Source organism: Eptesicus fuscus, chromosome 5 (assembly GCF_027574615.1).
Source record: "Eptesicus fuscus isolate TK198812 chromosome 5, DD_ASM_mEF_20220401, whole genome shotgun sequence".
NCBI classification, from domain to species: Eukaryota; Metazoa; Chordata; class Mammalia; order Chiroptera; family Vespertilionidae; genus Eptesicus; species Eptesicus fuscus.
The window spans coordinates 40,775,029-40,797,109 of NC_072477.1; the positions used below are offsets into that span (position 1 = coordinate 40,775,029).

The 22,081-nt window shown below is 42.3% G+C and overlaps 1 protein-coding gene across 1 annotated transcript in view; it reads left to right on the forward strand.

Moving 5' to 3' along the window:
• The window catches only part of NIN (ninein), a 97,334-nt gene that overhangs the window by 41,218 nt on the left and 34,035 nt on the right, over positions 1–22,081 (forward strand). Inside the window, exons 7-17 of the mRNA XM_054716079.1 lie at positions 3,477–3,516; positions 5,137–5,327; positions 9,388–9,534; positions 10,247–10,414; positions 11,140–11,276; positions 11,581–11,721; positions 11,963–12,137; positions 14,825–14,935; positions 15,321–15,410; positions 17,712–17,850; positions 20,917–21,038. Of these exons, the coding sequence (XP_054572054.1) occupies positions 3,477–3,516; positions 5,137–5,327; positions 9,388–9,534; positions 10,247–10,414; positions 11,140–11,276; positions 11,581–11,721; positions 11,963–12,137; positions 14,825–14,935; positions 15,321–15,410; positions 17,712–17,850; positions 20,917–21,038 (1,461 nt within the window). The remainder of the gene's footprint in view (positions 1–3,476; positions 3,517–5,136; positions 5,328–9,387; positions 9,535–10,246; positions 10,415–11,139; positions 11,277–11,580; positions 11,722–11,962; positions 12,138–14,824; positions 14,936–15,320; positions 15,411–17,711; positions 17,851–20,916; positions 21,039–22,081) is intronic.

Sequence of the window (22,081 nt, forward strand, 5' to 3'; positions counted from 1 at the left end):
CCTTTCCCTGGGGTTTAGGAGGTTGCGCTGTACCTGATGCCACTGGGTTAGGCTATCTTAAGAATGCCGCTTTGGGCATTTGTTCAATTGTGTTGCCTCTTATGCAAAGTGTCTGTTTGTATTCTGTGCATATTTACTGGAGACTTGGCATTTTTCTTACAAATTGATACGAATAACGATACCTTACCAGGGCCACCCAAATTAATGCTTTAACCCTTTGCACTCGTTTGCTTTTTTCTCGATTCCTGCTACCGATGCTAACCGTGTCGAGTCACACTCGACATCCGAGTGCAAAAGGTTAAGTTTAAATGAAAAAAAATTGTAAACATACATTCGATATGTATTGCATAAACACAGGTCCAATAAAAATAAGACTTTATATAGTGCTTATTATGTGCCAGGAACAATTCTAAGCATTTTACCCAGCTCTGTGAAATATGTACTACTTTATTCCCATTTTACAGATGGGAAACTGTGAGGTGAAAGAGGTTAAGAGATTTGTCCAAACCCAACCTGGTAGGTAAGCCAGGATTCAGAGCCTGGCAGTCCAGCTCCTACGTCCGTGCAGTAACCCCCACAACTCGATCTCTTATTAGTTAGGGGTGAGAGTCAGGAAAAGAAGGTGCGGGGAAGTACCACCCTGGGGATTGCATCAGATACATGCACCCGGTCCCATAGCCTCAGGAGATGTTGGAGACAGTATAGTATAGCCTCTTGCTCCTCTGAACTAATTGCTCACTGTTTTAAAATGCATTGAGAAGTGAGCAAATTTAAACAATAAACGTTTATGTAGCAAGATACACACCTTGTTGCTTTAGGAATTGTTACCAAGGATTTTTTGAAGGTGTGTTTGCATTTTTCCAGCTGTATCCAAGCGCGGCTCCCTTTATTATTCATATCCAGTAATATTCGTTTTGCCATTTCTCCTGTCAGTTTGTGCTGTTTTAAAACCATCCCCTGCTTGTGATTTGGTAGGTTTTATTTTAACCAAATCATTCTTAGACCATAGAAACCTATTTTTATTTGTTGTAGGTGGATTTAATGGATTTATTTTAGGGTGTGTCCAACTTATAATACTGAATGAGTTTTCACATTTGGAGTGCCAAAGTAGTATGAGAATTTAAATCATTTGCTCTGAAAAAATAAAAATTTATATATGTAAAAGCCTAATATGCAAATTGTCCCTGCGGAAGTTCAACCAGGAAACCGATTGCTTTCTATGACGTGCGCTGACCACCAGGGGGCGGTGTGGAATGAAGGAAGGCCCAGGCCAGCAGCCAGAAGGCTCCGATCGGCCCTGATCACTGGCCAGGCCTAGGGACCCTACCTGTGCATGAATTTCGAGCAACGGGCCTCTAGTAAATAAATAATTTGCTCTGTTGGATGAGGAAATAAATAGAGAAGGACAGACAGGCAGGATGCTTTTATTAATGGGACTTTATTGATTTAAAACTTTCAATATACAAACAGTTAAGTACTTCCCAAAAAAATAATATCGGAAAATCTATGGAGGACTATTTACTCCACTGCTCCCTCCCCACACCCACCATTCGTGGACATCTGCCAGGTTGGATCTGTCTTTATGTGGAAATGTGGGCTGATAAAATTGTAATCAAACAAACAAGCAAAAATCACATTACACCCTAATTCAGTTTCCATAGATACCATGTGTATCAGTGACTTTCAGTTGTAACCTGAATGAGTTGTAGTGAACTTACATATTTTGAGTTATTGCCTTTTGATGTCTTTTCTGTAATCCATCTCATCGTTGTCAGTGTGTGGTTTCAGTTCAGGGTGCAAAACATGGGGAACTCTCTGAATTGGTGTTACCTTCAGTATGTTTTTAAGTAAAGTATGGAACTGTGACGCCCTGTTGGATGGCTGTCCTTCAGTTAAGAGGAGAGGACTGAGTGTCAAGAGGAACAAAGTAGGCATGCTTACTCATATCAGCTTGCACTAGCTCCTGAAAGTCAACCTGCACACTGCCTGCCGTGAGCAATCCAAGCTCTGGAGACAGGAGTAACGAGGCTTCTTTTCCTGTTGAGTTTGTTTCAGTATTCTAAGAAATCGGCCAGCACAGAGAGTGGGCTTGGTAACACGTCAAAGGCAGCTTCATTCGTAAAGTTGGCTCTTTGCTGAGACAGCAGCCAGGTTTTGAAGGGGGGCGGGGGGGGCAGGGGAGTGATACACCTTTATTTTCCTCAATGAGTTTTCCTGCCATGGTTGTAGAACCTCCCAAAAGCAGTGATTAGGCAGCTCACTAGTGAGGCCAAGACCACTGCGGACCTACTCGTTGCCCGTGGTTGGAGCAGAGACCTGTGCCGTGTTGGCCAGTGGAGCAACGCCTGGATTGGGGTTCTGACTTGTGTCCTTGGCCAAGTGCAGTTGTGCACCAACCCAAACCACAACTCTATGCTGTGACGTGGAAAAGGCCCAGGAGCAGTAACATAGCATATGCTAAGGGGGTAAAATGGCCCAGGTCAGACAAATGTCACTGCTTTTAGTGTAAGTTACTGGCAATGTACATTTGACCTTTCTCGCCTACCTCTTTTTGGGTTGCATCTGTACCCTCTTACTGTGCCACCAACACACTAGGCCTGGGTTGCATCTGTACCCTCTTACTGTGCCTGCCTCCATGCTTCCGCAAACGGCAACTGCTCCTTACTTTTCACGTGGCTGTCTCCTGCTCCTGCTCATCCTTCAGGTCTCAGTTTAGACCCGTGGTTGGCAAACTGCGGCTCGCGAGCCACATGCGACTCTTTGGCCCCTTGAGTGTGGCTCTTCCACAAAATACCACGGCCTGGGCGAGTCTATTTTGAAGAAGTGGCATTAGAAGAAGTTTAAGTTTAAAACATTTGGCTCTCAAAAGAAATTTCAATCGTTGTACTGTTGATGTTTGGCTCTGTTGACTAATGAGTTTGCTGACCACTGGTTTAGACGATTGATTCTTTAGGAAGTCTACCCAGATCTCCCAAGTCTGAAGGATCCCGTGTATCCTCATAGCATCTTGAACTTCCCCATCATTGCACTTAATATACTACTGTATTGTACTTCCTGGTTTGATTTTTTTGGTTTTTCTTTTGTTTCGCCTGCATGTCTGCATTAGCATGTAAATTTCTCGAGGCAAGAAATACGTTCATCCTCTTCATAGTTGTATTCCAAAGATGGAGCAAAATCCCTGGCACCCAGTACACATCTGTTGAGGAACACATTCATCCATGCATGCATGCAAACGCTTGTTGGTTGGTGGGATCTGAATGTTTTCTCCGGTGTGGTTTTATTGGTTGTGGCAGATTGTGCTGTGGAATAAGTGACTTCGCAATCGTGAAAGGCAGTTCCTTGGTGAAACGCCGCAGAAGGCTGTGTGGTGTTTCTTAGGAGGCCGGTTGAGGAGGAAGCACTAGGGGGTCCTGGATCTGTGACTCACGCAGATGATGCTTTCAGGGGCACTGATCTTCTTCTTTTGCCTTCTCTAGCACTGGAAGACGCAACCCAGTGAGGAGTACGAAGCAGAAGGTAGGAGCTGAGTGTGTGTCAGGGAAGGACGGGCTGCCGTTCACGGGCATTCTCCACACTCCCCTTCCTGCATCTCCTGGTTTCTTCTAACAGCCTTGCCTGCTGGAGGCCAGCTAAGAAGTAACCTTAAGAACAGCAGCAAGAAAAATTCACTCCCAATTGATAGTTTATAGTTCTAAAATACCAACTTTTAACATCATGCAAGATAGGAGAACTAAGACATAGAATTTCACTATGGTTAATTACCCTCTTATATAGACTTCGAAATTAATCTGTAGCCATCCTGAATTAAATAGTGACCTATCTCAGGCATCCTCAAACTATGGCCCATGGGCCACATGCGGGCGTTTTTGCCATTTTGTTTTTTTACTTCAAAATAAGATATGTGCGGTGTGCATTGGAATTTGTTCATAGTTTTTTTTAAACTATAGTCCGGCCCTCCAACGGTCTGAGGGACAGTGAACTGGCCCCCTGTTTAAAAAGTTTGAGGACCCCTGACCTATCTCTTGACAAGTTTTAGATGTATTTAAGAAACATCACTTGAAACATGTATGGTTTTATTAAGCACAATGTCACCCCCAATAAATTAAATTTAATTTAAAAAAAAAAAAAAGAGCCATCAAAACACGTTGATCTTCTGGCCAGCAGATGGCACTGTGGGTCAGCTGACAGAACCTCAGCCGGCTGCACAGACTACCCTGGCAGGCTATCTGTACTTCAGTGCAATTACAGCGTGTTCTCCAGGTCTCCAGCCTGGACACACACAGCAGTAATGGGCTTAATCTCTTCGATAAATAACACTAAATGCTCTTCTCAACCCTCCAAGTTCGTCCAAGCACACAAAATTGTGCCAGTGATTGTCTCATGTTTAAGTAATGACATTAAAGGCTCTGATAAATGGGTAAGTCGAAAATGTAACTAGAAGTGAGAACTTTTAATAGAAAATAAATTTTGATACTTAAATAAGTAATTTTATCCATAAGTCTTTACATAGAACTGACCCTTCATATAGAGATAATGAATAACTTGCAGCTCACAACCTTTTATTCTTTGGAGGTGGACTGTTTTGCCAGTGAAAATATTGATAGGTGTAAAGATTTTGGAACAAACTAATCTTGAGACACAATTGTTTCATTTATATTTATCATGAAATCATTTTCTTCTCAGTAAAACCAGTGCCAGACTAGACTTTCTAGTGCTTAGACTAGACAGAGAGTGGAGGTAATGGTAGCCCTCGTTGAGGTGGGTGGGTAAAGCTCTGTGGACTGCCTCTCACCCAGCCTTCTCTCCCGCTGTCACCAAAGCCTGAGGCTATACATGTTTTCCGTTGTACTGAAGCAGGACTAGACCCTTGGCATGGCTGCACGAGAGCTGCTCCTTCCACGGGTATGACTGCCAGTGAACAAAATAAAAAAAATGCCTGATTGCCCTAGGTGCAGCCCGAGAACCCGTGGTTCCGTTGCATTTGAACTTCAGAATTAAGTCAAAATGGAATCAGCATTCATAGTCTCTTTTTTATCATTTTTACTTTCAAAAAAGCACTATTTTTTTTTTCTTTGAGAATAGGTCTCTCTCTTTGTAATCCCTCTGGAGACAACACAATGTATGCTTTTATTTCAGGCCAGCTGAGATTTTGGAACCCAGATGATTTGAATGCCTCCCAAAGTGGGTCTGCCCCTCCCCAGGACTGGATAGAAGAGAAACTGCAGGAGGTTTGTGAAGATTTGGGGATTACGCGTGATGGTCACCTGAACCGAAAGAAGCTGGTCTCCATCTGTGAGCAGTATGGTTTGCAGAATGTCGATGGAGAGGTGAGCCATGCATCACATGTTTATTCATGAACAGTCATCACCATAAACGCTCCGCTGCCCCCAGGCTGGGAACAGCCATGGTGTGGCTTCCTGCAGTATGTTACAGAGACTTCCTTCTCTTTTTTTCTGGGGAGTCAGCCACGAAGATTCTGTCCTGGAGGAGCTCATGCTGTGTCGTAGAAAAGAAAAACGGACAATAGCTGACACCTACTGAGCCCATACTCCGTGCCCCTCACTTTACCCCATACTATAATATTATAGTCAGGTGCTATAATATTATAGTCAGGAGTCTGGTACAGCCATCATGTCAGATATATAGGGTGTCCCCCAAAAAATGTCTACACACTTTTACAGCCGGTAGCTCAATTTTGAAAATGAAATGTATCTTAATAAACACTACCTTTATAATTATTCAAAGTGTATGTATTCACTTTGGGAACACCCTATCTTTGCAGACATGGCATTCATGGGTGTGAATGTGGGGAAGGTGTAGAGGAAGGATTGAGCAGGCAGATTGGAGTTGGGGAAATAATTTGAAGGCCAGGCTGATGAGATTAGGTTTTTGGAGCGATCCCAATACCAGCCTGGGTGCTGCAGCAGACTACCATATAGGAAAAACTGACTTGCTGAGGGTGGTCTGGGCATCTTTCGGTGGGCGTATTGGAGTAAAGAGAGCATCTGGTTAGAAGACCAGCTAGGAGCCATGATACTATTCTAGTCATGAAGAATGGAAAAGGGTCGCTCGGTGGTTGTGAAGATACACAGGAGAGTTTGAAGGAGCGCCCAAAACTCTTGGTTAGCAAAACTGTGAGCTTTGCATTTTCTGAGCTTTGCACTTAGGAAGAGAACAGGCAGGCCTGGGCACGGTAATCGTTTTGAAACATAAGAATATACATAATTCCAAGATATGTCTTTCAAAGAGCTGAAAAAGGGGATTGGAGGGACTTAGAGGTTAGGGCTCAGTTGTAGCTTTGGGAACCTTTGATTATAATAATATTTGAAGCCTTGCTGTCTGTTTGCTCAGGGATCAGTAGCATTTCCTAAACCAGAAAGAGATTTATCATCAAAGCTCCCAAGCAGCCTGGCTTGCGGAGTTCTTTTTCCCTTCTTCCTTGTGTATGTGACCATTATACGCCGTTTGACTACCTTTTTAATGATTTATTTTTCAGTGGTGGCTGTTCAGTCATAAAATTAAATGCATCCTCCTAAATTATAAACCAGCGCAGTATGTACAGTCTTAGGTTGTTTTTGCCAAGAAGTAATTGCACAAGCATGGATTATTTATCCAAGAACAACTCTTGGAACCAACTGCAGCCACTTGCGGGCAGTTGATCTTTTGTGGTGGAGTTTCCAGAACCCAGTGCAAGAAGCAGCCCATTCCGTTATTTTCCTCTCATCGGAGGCTGAGGAGAGGATTGCTTACTGAGTGTAGCTTTTCCTTACCACAGAGGACCTGAAAGTTCAACATGATCTCATCAACATACGATTTGGAATCCTAGAATTTTACAACCAAAAGCAATTTTAGGTTTAGTTATTCCTCATTTCATAGATGAAGAGTGAGATCACTGCCGCTGGCTGTTACCACGAGGAGGGACGGAGGCACTGGCTTACGGCTGGAACGTGGACTCTGCCTTCCAGAAGCAAGGACATCTATAGGGCAGGGATGGCAAACTGTCGCCCTCGCGGCCAAACATGGCCCAAAGGCTATTTTATTTGGCCTGCGCAATGTTTAGAAATCGGACTTTTTTGCTGCCCTTTTTTAAATCAGGAAGTTTTTTTAAAGGTTGGATTTGGCTCCATTTGCTGGCAGCAGGAAGTGCCTCGGGCCTCTGGGCAGGGCATGCCCTCGTGGGTTCGGTTCACTGCTTTAAAGGGCACTACTCGCTAACGTCTCCGGATCATCCTGCCTCCTATATCACCTTCTGGTCTCCGTGGGTATTTGGGATTCATGGTCCCTGTTCTAGTGCATTATTTTGCTACTTACACATTGGGAAACCAGCCATCCAAAGATCTGTCTGGTGCAGCCTGGGGAGTAAGACTGTCCGCAGGGTCTAGGTTTGGCTCCTGCACAGGCTGCAGGGGGTGCCCCAGTTGCTCAGTTGACTTGTATTCTTTTCAGCCCAACCCTGCTCACCCACCCTCCTCTGAATCCACATCCTTTTGACTCACCATTTGCCCACTGCCCCATGCACAGTAACTGGCAGGGCGCACTCTGAATGGATCAGGCGATGGGTGTTGAGGCAATCTGGAAGCTATGCATGGATTTGGCCAGGGTCACAGAGTTAAGCAGTGTGGGTCTAAGGTTAGAGCCACAATACGCTTGTTAACTCCAGTTAACTGCAGCTGGACTTTACTGTGACTTCTGGTTTGATGGTCCGGAAGGCCTAGTCCTCTAAGAAAGTGTACTTTTGGTTGATAAGAAGGGGACTGAGAAGCTAAGGGATCTTAGCAAACATAGAATCTTGACCCAAATACCTTTGAGTTTCATCACACAATTCTCTATTTGGAGCTATTGCTTCTGCCAAAGATTTCCACTCTTAAGAATGGTTTTCTTGTTTTAGAGTCCTCTCCAGAGGAAGTGGTATATAAATAGAAATAGAGACAGATGTTTCCTATTGGATAGGAATTGGGGGGGGGGGGAAAGCATTTGACATGAAAGAAATGCCTCAAGCAATTACAAGAAGAATAAAATCAACAATTCTGAGATGACAGGAATCCTAGTTATAGTCCAGACTTAGGAAACGAACATTGTAAATTGAAGGACGCGTTACAAAGAGGCCTTTGTTAGAGTGGACCCAATTAATTGTAGGCTCTAATGCAATACGAGTAAATTTGATGTTTACTCTGTTTATTACTTAGCAACATGGGCGTCACCAGGGAGCTTGTTAGAATTGCAGAATCTCAGGCCCCACCCCCACATTAACTATATCAGAGACCACATTTAACAAGATCCTCCGCTGAGCTCTGCTTTAATCCTTGGAGGCATGTTCCTATAGAAAAGAGGAATCCAACTGCCAGGAGGAGAAAGAGGTCTTTACCTCCCCTCCCTGTTTTGTGTTTCAGTGATTCATCTGCTTTATTCTCCTTTCCTTTCCTCTGTTGAGCTGGGGAACAAACCATCTCCTAGGCAAGCCTGTCAGAGAGACTATAGTCCAGTGTCCTCTCCCCCCATTATATGATGAGGACCACGTGATTACTGTCAGAGGTTGCAAAATGGCCAGAAAAATTCCCTTCTCTTTACACCTCTTAGAATCCTTCTATTGCACACACACACGAAATCCTTCTTCTCCAATCTTCATTTCTCCCATGCTAAAGCATTAAGACAAAAACACGCAGTATCATTCCAAATAACATTCTAAATCCCAAGTCATGGGTTTCAGATCTAAGTTTTTAGGCCATTGCTATCTGCCCTAGACCAAATTCTAACATACCAGTTTCAAAAATGTAATATACGTACAATATTATGTAGAGTAACCACAGTACAATGACTCAATGTCCAACTTTTACTATTACATCACTAGGAAGCTATATCTTTTAAGTAATTTTTTAATTTCTGAGAATGATGTGTAGTAACATTAAAGATTACCTGCTCACCTGGCTGCCATTGCTCAGTGGTTGAGCGTCAACCTGTGAACCAGGAGGTCATGGTTTGATTCTGGGTCTGGCACATGCCCAGGTTGCGGGCTCAATCCCCAGTGGGGGCTTGGGGTGCAGGAGGCAGCCAATCAGTGATTCTCATCATTGATGTTTCTATCTCTCCCTCTCCCTTCCTCTCTGAAATTTAAAAAAGAAAAAGGGTACCTGCTTTAAAAGTGTGAGTAAAAGAGAAAACAGTAATTGCTAACTTGTGTAAAGATTGTGAAGATGTTGAAATGGACTTTTGTTTAGTTTGTGTGAGGTAGAAGGAAAGTAAATTTAGTGAAACTAGAATAAAGGGACATGTTCTATTTCTGGAGTCCTGGGATCAACATTGGTGCCAATTTCAATTGGCCAGTAGTGTACTTTGGGCCTTGTGTTATTTTGAGTGAAATATTTAAAACATTTGGTTACCTTTTTCTAGGTGCTTGAGGAAGTCTTCCATAATCTTGATCCTGATGGCACAATGAGTGTAGAAGATTTTTTCTACGGCTTGTTCAAAAATGGGAAATCCCTTACACCGTCAGCATCTACTCCATATAGACAGTTGAAAAGGCATCTCTCCATGCAGGTAAGAAATGAATGGGAAGTGATTTCTTTTTTTTTCTTTTTATTTTTTCTTTTTAATATATATTTTTATTGATTTCAGAGGGGAAGGGAGAGGGAGTGAGAGAATCATTGATTGGCTGCCTCCTGTGTGCCCCCTATTGGGGATCGAGCCCGAAACCTGGGCTATGTGCCTTGACTGGGAATCGAACCATGACCTCCTAGGTCATAGGTCAACACTCAACCACTGAGCCACGCCGGCCAGGTGGAAGTGGTTTCTTTATAAGTAGAAGTTAAACCCATATGAATAATTTTTAATGACTTACCCGGTTGTTTGAAGAAAAATACTAAGGAGGAGGAGTGAGGCAAGAGAAGAATAAGAAAGAATAAGCCATTGAGAAGGAAAAATCAGGTTTGCAAAATGACCATAAATCACAGAGTGGGAAGACCACTAGTTGTGCCCCTTCATGTTAACTTAAGAAGTAACCTGGTGCTAAGTAGAGACACATCTCATCTATAGCAAGGAACTCTCTGCCAGAGCTCCTTGTTTTTGACAAGCTTTGCATTCTTGGCTCACTTGGGAAAAGGAGATCAAAGGGGCTGCATGACTCGCCCCGCCCCTCGTGTGAATTAGAGAAGCACACCTTCTGCTCTTGTGGTCAGGACTGACCAGTTTTGGTCTTCACCAACACCTCCTCGAAATGCCTGAGCTTGCTCAAGTCTCTCTCTTCCTCCAGTCTTTTGATGAGAGTGGACGACGTACTACAACCCCATTGGTGATGACGAGTACCACTGGCTTTCGGGTCTTCTCCTGCCTGGATGATGGGATGGGCTACGCATCAGTGGAGAGGATACTTGACACCTGGCAGGAAGAGGGCATTGAGAACAGCCAGGAGATCCTGAAGGTGTGGCAGCAAAAATGGGAGGAAAATGACAAATTGGGAAAGGGTTGAAAAATTCCAGGTGGTTTTTGAAACTGTGATTTGGTTATTCGATTTCCCCTTAATGATACTTCTATTCACAAGACCTCGAAGATAAGAGGTATCTTTTCCTACCCCCTTTAACCAGGAGTCTGTTGCTAACTACTTTCTATGTTTTTAACCCCTAAATTATTGATCAGAGAAATGCTCTTAACTAATCTCTGGTTGGTAAGGATTAGAATTATACCATTGTGTTTATTTAAACTGCCAGATAGCATTTTCTTTAAAAACATGTAAATAATCATGTTATGGTTTCCTTAAAGAGAGCTAGTTATGTTCCGGACTAAAGATTGTTCCTTAGCAGTCACTAAAGAAATGTAATCATCCATCTTCTAGACCAGTGGTCGGCAAACTCATTAGTCAACAGAGCCAAATATCAACAGTACAATGATTGAAATTTCTTTTGAGAGCCAAATTTTTTAAACTTAAACTTCTTCTAACGCCACTTCTTCAAAATAGACTCACCCAGGCCATGGTATTTTGTGGAAGAGCCACACTCAAGGGGCCAAAGAGCCGCATGTGGCTCGCGAGCCGCAGTTTGCCGACCACGGTTCTAGACTATACATTTAGCTCTCTGGGTTTGTTAATCTTCACTGTCTGCTTCCAGAGGATAGAACTTGTGATTCTCCTGAACTTGTTCTGATCTCCAGGCCTTGGATTTTAACCTTGATGGAAATGTCAACTTGACAGAGTTGACACTGGCTCTTGAAAATGAACTTTTGGTCACCAAGAACAGCATCCACCAGGCGGCTCTGGCCAGCTTCAAAGCTGAGATCCGGCATTTGCTGTGAGTTGTTTCATTCATTTCCTTTTCTACTTTTCCAGCAAAAGTCATTGAGATGCCTGTGACATACATTTTTTTCCATATGCAGATGTAGCTAATCTGCTATCATCTCTCTGCTGTAAAAACGAGGGAGAGCGTAGATGTGCATGTAGGTTTTTGAAGGGAGCTATGGAATGTCCTTGTTTTGTAAGGTGTTTGGTTGTCTTGGTTTTGTGTTTGTATTGAAGCAAGCCAGATGACAGCATTTTGGGGTCTACTTGTTACTTAGAAACAGTTTCCCTTTAACTCAGTTTATTTCTGATTCTAGGGAGCGTGTTGATCAAGTGGTCAGAGAAAAAGAGAAGCTACGGTTAGATCTGGACAAAGCCGAGAAGCTCAAGTCCCTAATGGCCTCAGAGGTGGACGATCATCATGCGGCCATAGAGCGACGGAATGAGTACAACCTCAGGTGCGACTGGTAGGGCCAGATCCCTCCTTATCCAGCACCCTGGCCCAGGGCGGTGGGGCTCAGCCTGCCTGCCTGCTTGGCCACACCTGGCTGGCGTGAATGAGGTCTTGCTACGCCTAAAGGAAAGCAGGATACACTAGATACTTTCTCAAGTTGCTTGACTCTGTTTCCATTTTTGGTAGATCCACATAGGGATCTCTGAGGGATTTGATGGCAGCTTGCTGGTCTTTCCTCCTCCCAGGAAACTGGATGAAGAGTACAAGGAACGCATAGCAGCCTTAAAGAATGAACTCCGAAAGGAGAGGGAGCAGATCATGCAACAGGTGGGCAAGCAGCGTTTGGAACTTGAGCAGGAAATTGAAAAGGCAAAAACAGAAGAGAACTACATCCGGGACCGCCTTGCCCTCTCTTTAAAGGTAATCTTCCTGTTAGTTCTGTGGCCTGTGTCCTGCTGGGGAAACCGCGGCTGTGTAAGAGGGCCAGGCTGCCCAGGGCTCAGGCAGGGTTCCCCGTATGTTTTCCCTGCTGGGCCATGACCCAGGTATAGCAGAGCCCCGCTGGGATCTCCGTTTCAGGGGTATCCAGGCTTCTGGTTTGTCAAGAGCTGATTCTTGTTCTTCTCTCCCCCTGAAGCTGCACTGGGTCCTCAGGGCTGTTTGGCCAGGTTGATGCCCTCTCCCTTCCCTGCCCTCCCCTCCCTCCTTCCTCTTAGCAAATGGACTTGTCTCCTGCCACACAGAGCCCATCAGCTTTGCTTTTGTGCTTCCAAATGTGCCTTTTCCCTCATACATCCTACTCTCCTTTCCCACGCCTTGTAGAGGAAGTGGTCCTTCTCTTTACTGGACTCTGACACCAGATACTATGGTACAGTGTAGTCTAGAGATAAGCGGGGAGCGGGGTCTGGACTGCCTGGTTACAATCTGAATACCACTACTTACTGGAAAACCATGAACAAGTTACCCAAACCTGCTTCCTAATGTGCAAAATGGGCACCATCGTTATGCCTACCCCGAGGCATTGAAATGGGGATTAAATGAGACGCTCCACATACGGTGTCTGGAAGGTAATTGGTACATATGGAATAGTCACTATTGTTGAGGTTATGAAAGGTTCCCAAACTCCACACATCAAAAACGGAGCTGATTCTCGCTCCCTAACCATCCAACTGTTTCCTCTGTTGAATTTTCCCCCTGTTCTGCATCATCGCCATGTGCTGTGTCCCAGTAGCTCAAGTCCTCAGTCATCCTCACTCATCCGTCTTTAAGTCTTGATGCTCTGCAATGCCTCTCGGATTTATCCACTTCCTCTCCATTCCCACAGGCTCTGAAAAGGTTCAGAATTCATCATGATTTCTCATGGACTTAATGTGCAGCCTTTCTTCTATCTGTCTGACCTCCGTACGGCCACCAGAGTTGCCTTACTAAAGAACACGTTCAATCACGCTCTTACCCTTTGTAAGGGTTCAATGTGATAGCACTGGAGGCCCCTAAAATGGGGCTTGCCATACCTTTCTAGCCTCAGGAACCACCAGCAATCTCCCCCCGCACCACCCCACCCCACCCCACCCTGTTGTCATGTCCCCAACCCCATTGCCCCTGCCATCAGCTCTCTCTGTTACTCAGTGGGCTTTTATGCTCCTTTACTGCTTTCTCCAACACTGCAGGCCAAATTACATTTTCATTTCCATTTCACTTACTTTGTTCTTGCCAGAAATAAGGCAATTTTCTGACCCATCATAGGTCATTGTATTCATATCTGACTCCCTTCCCACATCCAGACTGCATTCCCTGTTGTCAGTAACAGAATCTGATTCTGCAGTGGCCAGAGCACTCCCTCAGGCCCAATTCCTTGAGATTGCTGCTCATTGTTGACATCTAAATCTAGACATACTTTGAAGGGTTAGAGTTGTAGAATTGGCATTTTGGGGGAACGGTATATTTTTTAAATGCTTCAAACATGTTCTCTTTTACTCCATATTGCTGTGAGAGGGTGTGAACATGAATGTGTTAACATATATTGGCTCTATATGTTTTTGGCAAAATGTACTTTGAAAATACTGTTCTTCCAATCAGCCTTTAACATTGGAATAGAAAATAGGTTGAATGGCATGTCTGTGTGATTATATATATATATATATATACTAGAGGCCTGATGCACAAAAAATTGTGCAAGGGGCTTGGCCCTCACAACCCTGGCTTCGTCCGGAAGGTCGTTCAGCTGCCCAGTCTAATTAGCATATTTTGCTTTTATTATTATAGATATTAACAAATGTGGGTGGAAATCTCTCTAACAAGTATTATATATACAGAAAAACCCCACCCTTTGTGGACTTCATTTTATGTATTATTTTATTATAATAATTTAAACATATACCAGTTATGAAAAACCTCTATGTGTGTAGCTTTTACCAAAATAAAATTGTAAACCAAACTCTATCACTAAATAAAAATTGAGGGTTATTCTACTTTTTATAGTTTTTCTGACTTCTCTTTTGCTGTTAGCGGAACCAGTTTTCTCTCATTTCATAATATGTTGAGAATGTCTTTCGTGTCATTAAATTTTCTACTGCAATCCTGTCTAGAAGAAAGATAATGCAAGCCATACATGTAATTTCAAATTTTCAGATAGCTGCATTAAAAGGTTAAAAGGAACAGGTGAAATTAATTTTAAATCATTTTCTTTAATGTAGTAGTATCTCTGAACATTATCATTTTGATGGAATCAGTATACAAAAATTATTGAGCAATTTTATATTCTTGTGCCAACTCTTAGGCATCGGGGGAGTGTCCCACACTTCCAGCACGCCTCAGTGGGTGCTGTGCGTGCTTCAGGTGCTCACTGTCCACACGTGACTGCCAGTGGCTCCCTATTGGACAGCACGGTGCTGTAGGATCAAAAAAAACAAAAAAAAAAAAAACGAGGCAGGCTTTTAGATTATAAAATAAACATCTATTTTTTAAATATTTACTTTTGTCTAATCTGAAACTTTCAAAATGAACAAATTCTCAATCCAGAGCACTTATTTGTATGCCTCCTATAAAATGGTACAACAGTTTTCTTATTTCTCAATCTGTGCCTATTTAATTTCCCCAAATTTCTTCAGGAAAACAGTCGACTAGAAAATGAGCTGCTGGAAAATGCTGAGAAGCTGGCAGAGTATGAGAATCTGACAAACAGACTTCAACGAAATTTGGAAAATGTGTTAGCAGAAAAGGTAAATCTTTTTAAATGTGACTTCCTGATACCCAGCTACCTAAGCGTAGTTTACGCAAAAGATCAGGAGCAATGCCACCAAGAAAATGTCTGTTAGGGAAGGATGTAGGTGGCTAAGGGAAGCAGTCACTCTTTGCAGAGATTTCATTTCAGAGGCTGGATGTGAGGAAACCATTGCATGGCACTGAGAAATGATCCCTGGGTTAGCTGAACACATCCCTCTAGAATGTTCTTCCCATCATCCAGTTGGTAGTGTTCCTACTTAAATGTCACATTCCTTTCATACTCAAGAGACTGGGTGAACACCAGACTCTGGGACCTTTGGAATGTTGTAGGTCAAAGAAGGACACTGGGAAAATGACAGCTTTCTCCTTTTCCTTCTCTAGTTTGGTGACCTTGACCCCAGCAGTGCTGAATTCTTCCTGCAAGAAGAGAGGCTGACACAGATGAGAAATGAATATGAGCAGCAGTGCAGGGTGAGTGACTGGAGAGGACTCAGCAAGTGGAGGCGTGCCTGGGTTCCAGTCCCGCTTGACCGTTTCCTAGCTGTGTGACCATGAGCAAGTCACTGACTCTGTGGGAGCCTCGATGCCTCATATGTAGGAGGTAGAAATAATGGGGTTGTTGTGACGATTCAATGAGTAACTGAATGGAAAGTGCTTAGAGCCTGGGACATGGTAAGCACTTAACCCAAATGCTAGCTGTTAATATTTAGTATCTTGAAATATTAGGGAATCATGCACACTGCATTTAAGTCTGCTTTATCTAAGTCAGAAATTACCGGTGCTTAGAGGAACATATGGTTTATTCCAAGTAGAGGACTCTGTGGTCATGTTGATGTGCTTATTCCAAAATTAGCCTTTCCTGATTCATCATTACAGACCTACTAATCAGATGTAGTTTGCTTTTGTCCCGTGGGGTTTTTTCTGATTAGATACCTTATTTTATTTACAAAATGCAAATGAAGCAGAAACCATGCAAATCTTCAGCTAGTAAATAATTACAAATTCTTACCAGAAGAGACAAAAAAAAAACCCTTATATAAATAATAGAAATATTGGATTTTTTAGCTTAGTTATTTGAATTGTTTTTCTTAAATCACAAAGACTTCTTTATTCTAACAAGGTAAGCATAACTGAGTTCTGACTGCTTTAGATGAACAGTCAGAGAAATGAGGAGAACATCACCTCCTTTTGAGGTTGCTCATAGTCTGCCTTCTCAGGAAATACATATGCACATCTTAAATAAAGAAATGAAACATTCATGCTACTTTTACTTTGGCTGTATGCTCTAATCAAGTAGAGGTGTTTTTATATGTCTTTAAAGAGAATTATGTCATCAGTTCTGTCAGTTCTACCTCCAAATCCATCCACTTCTCTATTTTTTTAAAGCTTTCATAACTATACACTTCACCCATTTGAGGTGTACAAATCACATTTTTAGCATATTCACAGAATTGTGCAACCCATTACCTTAATCCATTTTAGAACATTTCATCACACAAAAAGAAACTCTTACTCCACTTTATTATACTTTCTCTCATGACCCCAGCCCTGGCAACTAATCACCTACTTTCTCTCTCTATAGATTTGCCTGTTCTTTACATTGCATAGAAATGGAATTATACAATACATGGTCCTTTGTATCTGGCTTGCTTCATTTAGCATAATGTTTTCAAGGTCCACCCATGTTGTAGCATGTATCAGTACTTCATTTCTTTCAGTTGCTGAATAATATTCCATTATATGACTGTACCAGATTTTATTTATCCACTAGAGGCCTGGTGCACAAAATTCATGCACAGGAGGTGGGGGGGAGGGGAGGGGACCTTCAGCCCAGCCTGCACCCTCTCCAATCTGGGACCACTGGCTCCTAACCGCTTGCCTGCCTGCCTGCCTACCTGATCGCCCCTAACTGCTCCCCTGCCAGCCTAATCGCCCCTAACTGCCCTCCCCTGCCAGCCTGATCACCCCCTAACTGCCCTCCCCTGCTGGCCTGATCACCCTTAACTGCCTCTGCCTCACCCCCCCGCCACTGTGGCTTTGTCTGAAAGGACACATCTGGAAGATGTCTGGTCTAATTAGCATATTACCCTTTTATTAGTATAGATTCATTAATTGATGAACATTTGGATTGTTTTGAAGATTGTGTATAATGCTGATGTGAATGCTTGTGTGCAAGTTTTTGTGTGGATATATGCTTTCATTTCTCTTGGGTATATACTGAGGAATGGAATTGCTGGGTCATACGATGACTATATGTTTAACCTTTTAAGGGAGTGCCAAACCTTTTCCAATGGGTTTGCACCATTTTACATTTCCACCAGTATGAGAGTTCCATCTCTACAACTTGGCCAGTAGTTACTATTGTATGTCTTCTTTTATTATAGCCTTTCTAGCAGCTCTGAAGCAGTATCTCACTGTGGGTTTGATTTGCATTTCCCTGATGGCTAATGATGTTGAGTGTCTTTTCATTTGCTTATTGGTATATCCTCTTTAGAGAAATATCTATTTAGATCCTTTGCCTAATAATTAAATGAGTTATTTGTCTTTTTAGTGTTGAGTTTTAATAGTTCTTTATATATTCAAGTTGCAAGTCCCTTATGTAATTTGCAAAAACTTTTCTCCCATTCTCTAGGGTTTTTTTCTTTTTTTATTTTCTTGATGGTATCCTTTGAAGCACAAAAGTTTTTTTCTTTTGGTGATGTCCAATTTATCTGTTCTTTCTTTTGTTGCTTGGTGTCACATCCAATACTCATGTTGGTTTTTAAACTCCAGGTATTACAAGACCAAGTGGATGAACTCCAGTCTGAGCTGGAAGAATATCGTACACAAGGCAAAGTTTCCAGACTTCCCTTGAAGGACACACTGTCAGAAGAGCTTGGTGTTAACAGTGGTTACCTTGAGCCTGACCAGGGTAAGCCATTCAGACACCATCTTTTCAGAGCCTCTGCCTTTGACTTTCCTTTTAGAACCATGGCTGAATGTAGAATAGACAAACTTTGGCAACAATAACAACAGAAAAAGACTTTGGCAATACTATTTTCTTGAGCTATTTCACTTGCGGTCTGTGTTTTCATTCATTCTTGAAGTCTCTATGAGAATATTTCTATCTAATTTTGATATGCAACAACCAAGGAATGGGAAAATCAAACCACAAAGATATTTGCTTTGTTTAAAAAAAGAAACTGGCTACAAGTCTGAGAATCCAGGCCTTGGGAGTATTAGAATTCAGACACTGAACTATTGCTGAATTCTCCCTTTCTAAAAGAGTGAATAACTGGTATGACAATGATTTTTTTTTTTTTTTGCACGGCGGGGGGGGGGGGGGGAGTGGGGCAGAAGGGGGGGGGGGGGCGCCAGAGATCACAGAATTTGGTTTTCTTATGCTGGCTAAATGTCTGTATTGCCTCTGCAAAACAACAAATAAAATAAATGTGTTGGTTGTCTGTGCCTTTGAGGAAGATTTTGAGTGGGAAGGCTAGGGAGCCTTCCTCTATTTATTATCAACTCTTTTGCTCCTTCCTGATCTTCTGCCTCTTCCAGTGTGTTGAGTTGGAATTGCCTAAAGGGCTCATAATAAACTCTCCTGTTATAAATACTTTTGCCCACTAATAGTTGTTAAAGGAGTACAGGTCCTTATAAGAGTTATTCTTCTCCTCACCTATTTATTCTAGAATAAATAAGGGATGGAGGAAGAGACAAAAAGAAGCCTTAAGACCTTTCTTCTGATTCTCAATCTGTAGCTTTACTGTATTGTAAGGGTGGAGCCCAACTGATAATATGACACATTTCAGAAGCTTTTCTGGACTTTTCCATAGGTGACCAAGTGTTGGGGGCTCTCATGGGTACGTAACTTGCACTATCACTCGCCAGTTGAGGATATGCCATGACATATTGAAGCAAAACAGCTCAAAGCAAGACTGTCAATTCTAGATGCAAGATTTATGCCCTTTCTCCCTTCTGCCTGTGTACACTCACATGAAAAACATTTTTTCTTTTTATTTTTTTGGTTAATCCTCACTCAAGAATTTTTCATTGATTTTTAGAGCGAGTGGAAGGCAGGGGAAGAGACAGAGAGAGAGAGAAACATATCGATTGGATGCCTTCTACATGTGCACTGACGGGCTGGAGCCTGCAACCAAGCCCTTGACCAGAATTAAACCCGGGATCCAAACTGGCTAGGGCTGAAAAACACTTTTGAGTCCCCTGCCTGAAAAGATTTCTACATAATATTAGCTATAATCATTTTGTCTATTTACTAGTTCAGCCCCCAACTTAACACTTTACATTTCAATGTCCCTCTTAGTCATCATCCTGGGCCGTTGCAGAGGTGAACTCATGCAGTTGAGTTGAGAAAAGTTCCCCCAGACTTCCTATATCTGTGTTCCCAATCTACGCCGTATTTGTCCTTCTTTGTCTTTTAGTATAGCCTTTGTTTTTAAAATCTGTATTGCTATCCCAGCTTTCCTTGCATTTCCATTTGCATGAAATATCTTTTCCATTCTTTTACTTTTAGTCTGTGTATATCTTTCATTCTGAGGTGGGTCTCTTATAGACAGCATATATATGGGTCTTGTTTTCTTATCCATTCAGCTACCCTATATCTTTTGATTGGAACATTTAAGCCATTTACATTTAAAGTGAATATTGATAGGTACATATGTATTGTCATTTTAATTTTATTCATTATAACTGTGTTCCTCTGTTGTTATTGTTCTTCTTCTTAACAATGAAGACCCTTTAACATTTCTTGTAATACTGGTTTGGTGGTAATGAACTCCTTTAGCCTTTTCTTGTCTGGGAAACTCTTTATTTCTCTTTCAATTTTAAATGATAGCTTTGCTGGGTAAAATAGTCTTGGTTGTAGGTCCTTGCTTTTCATCGCTTTGAATATTTCATGACATTGCCCTCTGGCCTGAAATATTTCTATTGAGAAATAACCTGAGTCTTATGGGAGCTTCTTTGTAGATAACTGTCTTTCTCTTGCTGCTTTTAAGATTCTCTGTTTGTATGGAGTGGCATGCTCCACCCAAGAAAGATGGAAAAGTGGAAAGATGGCATTGTGGAAAAGTGACTCAGTACAGGAATCCTGGAAACTCTCCCATCATCTCTTTCCTCAGAGCCACAAACCCCCATCTCTCCTCACATGATTTTAGTATGCTCTGCCCTCCCTCCACCTGAGCCCAGGTTGAGTGGCTGCAAACGAAATTTTGTGTGTTGTCCCTTTAGGAGGGCACCTGTGTCCCTAGTAGAAGACTCCTGTCTCTTCCTGGTGGACAGAATCCCTCCTGCTTTTCACAGCCAGATGTTATGTGGATGCCTCTTGCTGGCTCTGGTGCTCTCAAGGGGAACCTTTGCAGCTGAGATATCCCACCAGATTCTCAGCTGCAGCCCTTGGGAATAGGGCCAGGCCTTTTCATGTTTCCGCCCTTTCTACCAGTGTAAATCCTTGGTTATAAGACTTCTGTTCAAATAGTCTTCGTTTGGTTATTCAGGTTGATTGTTCTATATTTTAATTTTAATTCCAGTTTAGTCCTGGGAAAAGGTCCATGTACCTTCCATCTACTCTGCCACCATCTTGGACCTCTGTCCCTACCTAATTTGTTACTCGGTATTTGTTGGATGGATAGAAGGCTGGTTGATTTGACCAAACTACTTCAGTCCACAGCATTTTTGTTAGGAGGCAATCCTGTTTAATAAAGAGTTTCCACATCTACTCCCCACCTACTGTCCAAAAAGATGGATTCTGTAAGGTTTGGTGCGTTGACTGAACATGACAGAATCTGCTCACCTTCCTGTTTCTCTTGTTTTCCCTGATGCTCAAAAACAGAAGAGACTTCTCTTGCCTTCTATGGTTTCCTAGTAGATCTCATCTGTGGCAATTTACGCTAAAATGATTCTTTTATTCAATGGATATCCCTCCTCTGGTGCCAGCTGTGTTACTGAAAGATCAGGGTCAGTAGATCTCATGTATTTTCAGGGCTTGGTTCTGAAGACTGCAATCCACTGAATATGAGCCTCGAGGCAGAGCTGGTCATCGAGCAGATGAAAGAACACCATCAGAGGGACTTGTGTCACCTAAGACTGGAGCTTGAAGACAAAGTAAGTCCTTACCAATCCTGTTCTCTAATTTCTTTGCTAGGCTTTTGCATGTAGTAGATTCTTAGTTCTTTGTTCTCATACAGCAGCATTTTCTATATATTTTCTCTTGTATCTTGGTGGCTACCGGGAACCCAGTTCCTCAGGATGGTTTCATAGGCCAAAGGTGAGATCTTTTCCTCAGAGTTTCTCCAAAATGTAAGATCTTCATTTTCCTGCAAGCATAGAACTCGAAGGCCATTACATTTTCAACTTGTTAAAAAATGTCTTCATAAAACAAACCAAAAAAAGCCCTTTACTGTAACATTATTTCTTAAATTATGTACAAGTTCGGAATATTGGCCTCCAAAACCCTTCCTTAAGCTTGTCGCTTCAACTTATTTTTTCATTTTTCTCTTTTACCATTCCTTGGAGTTATCCTATCCTTCAGTCAAACCAGGTTGTTTTCTGTTTTTCATCAGACTGTGCTCTTTTGCTCATGCTATTACATGCTATGCTATTTCTCTCTCTCTTGAAAGTCTACTTACCCTTCGGAGTTTATATCAAATGTTTTCCTCTTGCTGAACCCATTCCTGAATTCCCCCCACCAAAGGTGCTTTTTCCCTCCTTTGAATCCCCTGGTTACATTGTAGCTCTTTCTTCTATACCTTTTATATATATATTTTTTTTATTCTGTCTCGTAGTACAATTCTCTGTGTTTGTCATAACCATGTCTAGACCGGTTTCTCCTTTATGGCAGGGACTATGTCTTACCCACCTTTGTGTCCCCACAAGGCTTGCAGAGTGCCTGATAGGTGTTCAATAAATATATGAATTTAATTAAGTATGTTAAGCCCCTAAGTTCACGGTAGGAAAGGATGCCTGGGATGACCAATGGTATCCATGGGATGGTCTAGTCAGTTTTAATAGAGTTGTTCAGAAACTAATACAATTCAGCCAAGTTAAAATAAAGGAAAGCAAACCCATGCCTGATTTAAATATATCTTATTTAATGCGTTTTTGAATTGTTACTTTAAAACAAAATGGGAATGCTGAGGAATGCATTG